We start from the raw sequence: 7,066 nt of genomic DNA, 5'->3' as shown, positions 1-7,066 counted from the left end.
TGCTGTAAGTCTTCTATGATGAAATGGTCTGCGATACATACTTTCCTCTGCTTGAAAGCTGAGTCTCCAAATTTTGGCAAATTAGGGAAAAGGCAAGCCTCAGTTTGCCATTGTTATGGCTCTGAAAGGGCAGGGATCAGGGGATCATAACAGATTTTAGAAAGTGTCCATTTTTTTTCTAGTTTTTTTTTCTCCCCCAGTTTGTTTAGGTCTCTTCCTCCATTTATTTATTCATCTGAACCTGCTGAGAAATGTTCCATCTTTGGGATTGCCTTTTGCTGTTCTGTTCTCTTCCAACATGCTATTTTGTGAACATGCTAAGAAGACAAGTCCAGAAAGCCCAAAGTCTGAATATAAATGAGACTAAGTCAGTAACTGTATAATCTTCTTGAGTCTCAGTCTCCTCTTTTGTAATACGGGTGCTGAATTAGATGACCTTTGGGGAACTTGCAGCTTCAGTAAAGCATGCTTTGGTCAGTTCTCACTGCAAACAGCCAGAATGCAGACGTTGCTCAATCTACAGCCAACTTGAATTTTGATTTAGGGGCATTTCTTTGTAAAACTTGATGTTTTAGATCCAACAAGAAAATGGAAAACACTCTAAACAATTCCTAACTATAAAAGAGAGGAAGGAGTACATGACAGTGATAATGCTGAAGCAGCCACAGTTAGCGTCTAGCAGGAATTCCCTTTACTGTGAGGCTCAAGCTGTTCACATTATAGATACCAGAATCTTTGCACAGAGGACCCAATGTCCTACATCTGTTTAAAGACAGAGCTACAACTTTAAAACTCAATTCACCTGAGTGCCAGTCCAACCATTCCACTCCATCTGTTTTATCTATTTATTCAATGGCTTACTTTTTTATAAAGTGAAAAAAATGGTTAATAGGACCCGTGTCAGGAACTGAGAGTACAAAGGTCAAAAAGATATAGTGCCTGCCTGGAAGAAGTTCACAGCCTAGGAAGGGTGTCTCTCTAGCATTGGAAACTGGACTGACACGGCTTCGGATAATCCAAACTTTGCAGATCAGAGAGAGAAGGTACAGAGAGATTTGTCACACTGATATCGTAGCCAGAGAATCTTTACGTCTTTCATTCTTTCAGCTGGTGCTTAGTTTTTAGTGCTTCTTTCTGTTTTTGCAGCAAAATGGTGTTAATTCAGCTCTACAGCCCCCAATCTTTACTTCAAAAGTAAGACATTCAGCTTCACAGTGACCTTCCAGTCTCTTACAAATCAGTGCTCTATGAATTGCTGTCCTGGCTAAGTAAAGAAAGCAATTTGTTTTTAGTTATCTAGTAATTAGTAACTGGAACATAAAATTACATTGCCTTGGCCAAATTCAGACTTCCTCATTACTGTCACTTTTAGAAACACAGACTATAAACCTAGAAATTAGAAAAATCAGATGTTATCTGAACAGTTCTATCTGAGCTCAGAACCCTGGTACAATATAATCAATGTCCTTATTAAGTCAATTAGAAAAAACAGAAAAGATTTTTATATGTCAAAATCATATCTAGCTTGTACAGAAACAATGTTTCTTCCAAGGATGGTGACAAAATACTTTCTGATTTCAATAAACAGTCTTTACCAACAGATTTTTTTCCATGTCTCCAAATAGTCTTTGATTTATAGCAAAAGTTAAAGATTGTTGCATTATAGGCAGACCAATAATAGATTATATGCCTTGGCATATGGTTTTGGAGTCTCAGTTTTAGGTAGAAAGATTAAAAAAAAAAACCATGATACTCATCCTTCTCAATTTACTGTGCAAAGAACACCAATGGAATCATGTATTTAGCTCTGGCAGGCAAATGAGACGTAGGCAATGTCCCCCACTCATAACAGAGATTAGGTTGAAGAGAGAAAAAATATGTCGAAACAGGAATCTTTTTTAATTGGTAAGATATATTCTTAGGAAAAAATAGTGGAAGAAGTTGCAGTTAATCTCAAAAGGAGCAATGTTTATTCTTGGAAATAACAACTTTTGGGAAGAAACAGTACATATCAGCTGCCATATATCTGAAATACTATCATGTGGAAGATATTTTGTTAGTTCCAAGTGAAGGCGAAGACTAATGGAAAGAAATTGCAGGGACTTATATTTGTGCTCAAATTAAGGAGAAATTGTTAAATAGTCCAAAGTTGAACTTGGGATACTGTGAGTTTCAGATTACTGAAATTTATCAGTCTTCTGGACAATCAGTTGTTGACATATGTATATAAACATGTATAGGATATTCAATACTGAATCAGGGCAAAGAACAAAAAAAAAGTAAGTAGAAGAACAAATGACAATTAATAGTAAACTCTAACATAGCATAGAGTATGTGCCCAGCAATGCCCAGTTATATAGAAAGATTGTCAAACTGTCCCAAAGCAGTCATTTCTGCCTTCAGACTTTTAGCCATAGAGCCCCTGGGTTACCTGGACACATGAATACTTAGTTAATGACATCAGCTCCTAGCTTCCTATATGTCCATATGAACAAACTTGGAAAAATGAAAAAGGAGCGAAATGATGTGAGCTGCTTCTATGTAATCTCGATCATGTTCTATACTTTCTAACCCTGCCTGTTAGAACATCCTTGGGACCCAATAAAATGGTCACCTGTTTAGGAAAGCAGGGTTAACCTTCAGCCCAAATCACAACATAACTTGGTGAAAACAAACCCTCTACCCTCACCTAGTCAACTTAGCTATTTTTGGACTTTTACATGAAATAAGGTTTTATCTTTTTTCAGTCACTCTATTATTAAGTTTCTTTATTATAATAAGTTAGTTTCTAATTAATGTAACAAGTTTATTCCTCTTCAAAACAATGCTGTTATTGTTATCATTAATAGAAAGGAAAGTAAAACACAAGAGTACATACAGCTTATAAAGATTGTCACTGAGATCCAAACTCATATAGTTTGGACTAATAACCTATGTTTGTTGCCTTTTATGTTGATCATTAAATTCACTTCTAACTCTGAGATTCCGTGCGATTATGGTGATGGTGGTGGTCCTAATTTGTGCCCAGACTATGCTTATTATTGTAAATAAAATATGTCCGAGATGAGTTTTGTGGACAGGGAACTATTAGGCATCTACGTCTATAGATTGATCTGAATAAATTGGAGTACTGATTAAAGTGGATGGAGAAGACAATTTAAAATGCGTTTATCCTGGAGCATTGTCTGACATCTATGAAAAGATGCTGAGGGCAGAAAATAGGGAACTGATTTTACAGCTGAGGTTTTCATGGGGTCACTGAAACTTTCCTGCAGTCAAAGGGGTCACTGAAACAATGGGGTCACTCAGACTTTTATGGGGCAGTGTTCCTTGGCTCTGATCTTTAGTTCTAGTCTTGCCTATTTCCAAATGTGCAATGTAAATACTACTTCCCAGGAAGCCTTTCTGCATTTTCTAGTTAGAACCAAGTTTCTGGATCTATGGCTTCTCTTTATACTTTGCATCTTTTATGGAACTTGTGAAAACTGTTTCATATTAAAGTTATTTGTGTAACTTCCCATCTCATTGATATACTTACTCATACATGTTAAATTTATTAGATGTCTATTTACCATTACAGGCAATCTATTTTTGAACAACACAGAAATAACTGACTAATAACTTCAAGCAAATTAGGGTCAATGTCCATGCTTTACTTATATTTTTGCCTCTTCACTTTACCTACCTTTATTGTAGCGGACAGAACAATTTCTTATAATTGGTTAGCACACATTCAATATCTGTTGGTTTGGTAGGACTACTGAGGACAGAATGTGTAATAAAGAAATGTAGAAATTCAGGAGCCATGAAGGAGCAGACAGGGGCTTCATGATGCATGGAGAACCTCTAACAGGAAAAGCTTCATAACAGAAGGAACAAGGGATACTTGAGGAGGTATGGTCAAAAACGTTTCTTAGGAACAGAATCATGGTATTAAGCAAAGAGAGACTCAATGACTTAAGAGAATAGTAAGATGTTAGTTTAGTGGTTTTAATGGTATAATTTTCAACCAGTGTGTGAAAACCAGAGAGCCTAAAATAATCTGTGGATAAAAGATTTGGACCAACAACTCAGACGTGAAAAAAATTAGTTAAGAATCTATTAACATAATTTTAGTTTAATTTAGACTACAAAGGCTGTACTTTTCTAAATAAGCAAATATGTTTGGCATTTGCCTTGGATTTTTTTTTTTTTTTCATTTTAAAGCAATCACTTTGGAAGATGCTGAACCTGCATTGCAGATTATAAAAGGAGGAAAGCGACCTACAGGTCCAAAGAAGTCTGAACTCCTTGGCAGAGCTATTAGGGAAGTTGACTGGATACTATTAACGGTTGGAGATGGTCTGGGTCATGAGGTCCCATTGTTTTGTGCCTGAGCTCAGGAAAAGATTTTCAGTGACTGGCTTGCCTTGGAAAGTTCAACTTTGTAAAAGTTGAGCTTTCTTCTCAAAAGACAGATCCTGAGCAGACTGTCATCTCTCTCTCTAAAAGAACTTCCCTCTTACCTGGGAAAATTTGAGCAAGAAGAATGAGAGCAGCAAAAATAAAGAAAAATATTCTCATGGCTCCAGGCATCATTGGAGAGCTGATGAAGAAAGTGCAGTAGCTGGAATCAAGCTCTTTTATCAAGAGGCATTGATTAAAATATGTTCCTGTGCTCTAAACGGGCTGGAAGTCAACCTCAGTTTGTAATGTTCATTGGGAACATACCATTTTCCATGCTCCACTGATTAATGTGTGGGCTGATGGATCAGATTTGAACTAAACCACATTTATGGAAGAGAAAGGCAGATAACCCTGCCTTTCTGCCTGGAATATTTTATTCTATGTCTCTGCTTAGATTTCTCTCATTTTTCCTTCAAGTCTTATCTCAAGTATTATCATGTTCTTAAGACATATAGCCACCAACCTTTTCCTAGTACATGATTTTACATAAAACCTAATTCTTAAAAAAAAAAAAAAACTAAAACAAAACCTTCAATTTTAAGTTCAGGGGTACGTGTGCAGGTTGGTTGTTTTTTGAGGCAGGGTCTCCCTCTGTTGCATGGAGTGATGTTGCTTAAAAAGAAAAGGGTTAATCCATCAAAAATTCATAAAAATCATTAACATTTTTTATATTACTTAAAGGAGAAATAGACGCTTCTATATTCATAGTAGAAAATGTTCACACCACTCTCTTGGCAACTGATAGAACATGGAAAAATTAGCAAAGTCATGCATGATCTGAACAATACCACCATTCCATTGACTAAATTGCTATTTATAGAACACATCATAACCCAATTGCAAAATACCCATTTTTAAGTACATATGATACAGTCATAAAAATAAACCACATGCTAGGCCATAAAACAAATATTCACGTGTTTAAAAACATTTAAATTCTTCAGAGTATATTTCTCACCACAAGGGGATTATATTGGAAATTTATAAAATAAACTATTTAGCATATTTCCAAATATGTGGAAATAAAGCAACATAATTCTAGGTTGTGTATGCATCAAAGAATAAATAATGAGAATTGGAAAGCATTTCTATATATCAAATTTTGTGGAACACAACAAAACAATCACTTAGAAAGCAATTTATATCCAAATACTTATTGTAGAAAAGAAGAAATGTTTAAATCTGTGACTTAAAATTATGTTCTAAGAAACTTAACAAACAATGTAAGCCCAAGTATACAGAATAAATGAAATAGAAATTATCACTACAGATCCAAGAAACATTTAATATAAAACTTTTGTCAACATGTTTACGACAAAGCATTTTACAACTTATATAAATTAGAAAAATTCTCTCAAAAATTTAACATACCAAAATTGACACAAGAATGAGCAGAAAATATAAGTATTTCTGTGTTTCTTAAATAAATTAAATATGTTATTAAAGGAAACATGGCTTCTGCTTAAGATGTAGAAATATGCCAAGAAAACCATCCCAGCCGGGCACGCTGGCTCATGCCTATAATCCTAGCACTTTGGGAGGCCAAGGTGGGTGAATCACCTGAGGTCAGGAGTTCAAGACCAGCCTGGCCAACAGGTGAAACCTTGTCTCTACTAAAAATACAAAAATTAGCTGGGTGTGGTGGCGGGCACCTGTAATCCTAGCTACTTGGGAGGCTGAGGCAGGAGAATCGCTTGAACTCAGGAGGTGGAGGTTCCAATGAGCCGAGATGGCACCACTGCACTCCAGCCTGGGCAACAAGAGTGAAACTCCGTCTCACAAAAAAAAAATTTTTTTTGACCTTTATTTTGTGAAGCTGGATTTTATTTCACAGGGCAAAAGTTATATAGTCAGCCATTTATGTACCTTCTGTGCTGAACATTTTAAGTTAATCTCTAATCATTTTCTTTCACAGGTAAATATATCAGAAGTACTAGAATCAACGAATGACAATATTTAGGCAAAGCAAGAAATAATGTGAATATAAAAGTAATGTATTTGATAGAATTATTACTTTATTAACATAGATGTGGATGTCACTTCCATTTCTCTATTAATTCTGTGAGAGTTAGTACATACAGATGGACACACAGAACACAGAACAGTTAATGGATCCTAGCTATGGCTCTGAGGAAATAACAGCCTCTTGGGCCTGAATATTTTCAAATATAAATGGGAGTAATAAAGTTTCATAAGGTAATCATGAGTCAGATCACAGAAGTATGGAAAATATTTCATAAATTATAAGGTATTTCACAAATATATAGTAGTAGTATCTGATTGAGTAGCTACTAAGTACACACTCATGTTTTGATTTTTTTTTTTTTAAGGTTTATCTTGACTGATGCAGTGGCTCACGCCTGTAATCCCAGCACTTTGGGAGGCCGAGGTGGGCAGATTGCCTGAGCTTAGGAGGTCAAGACCAGCCTTGACAACACGGTGAAACCCTGTCTCTATTAAAAGTACAAAAATTAGCCAGGCATGGTGGCATGTGTATTCCTAGATATTTGGGAGGCTGAAGCAAGAGAATCATTTGAACCTGGGAGGTGGATGTGGCAGTGAGCTGAGATCGTGCAGCTGCACTCCAGCCTGGGTGACAGAGCGAGATTCCATCTCAAAA

The 7,066-nt window shown here is 36.0% G+C and overlaps 1 protein-coding gene across 1 annotated transcript; it reads right to left on the bottom strand.

The window, feature by feature from the left end:
* Positions 1 to 644: 644 nt before the first annotated feature.
* LOC108293114 (beta-defensin 107A) lies at positions 645 to 4,655 on the bottom strand. Its single transcript, XM_017514363.2, has 2 exons — positions 4,506 to 4,655; positions 645 to 1,264 (listed from the first exon to the last, which is right to left on the bottom strand). Exons 1-2 carry the CDS (start codon positions 4,576 to 4,578, stop codon positions 1,122 to 1,124), a joined length of 216 nt encoding a protein of 71 aa, XP_017369852.1. The 5' UTR covers positions 4,579 to 4,655; the 3' UTR covers positions 645 to 1,121.
* Between the last annotated feature and the right edge of the window lie 2,411 nt (positions 4,656 to 7,066).

This window comes from Cebus imitator, unplaced genomic scaffold (assembly GCF_001604975.1).
Source record: "Cebus imitator isolate Cc_AM_T3 unplaced genomic scaffold, Cebus_imitator-1.0 Scaffold523, whole genome shotgun sequence".
Lineage (NCBI taxonomy): Eukaryota > Metazoa > Chordata > Mammalia > Primates > Cebidae > Cebus > Cebus imitator.
This window is presented reverse-complemented; position numbering and strand designations above follow the sequence as displayed.

Excerpts from the sequence above, each read along its gene's own strand:
- LOC108293114 (XM_017514363.2), bottom strand. The coding sequence starts at position 4,578 with ATGATGCCTGGAGCCATGAGAATATTTTTCTTTATTTTTGCTGCTCTC. Across the intron at positions 1,265-4,505 it reads TCTTGCTCAAATTTTCCCAG|CCAGGACAGCAATTCATAGA; the intron begins GTAAGAGGGAAG and ends TTCTTTACTTAG.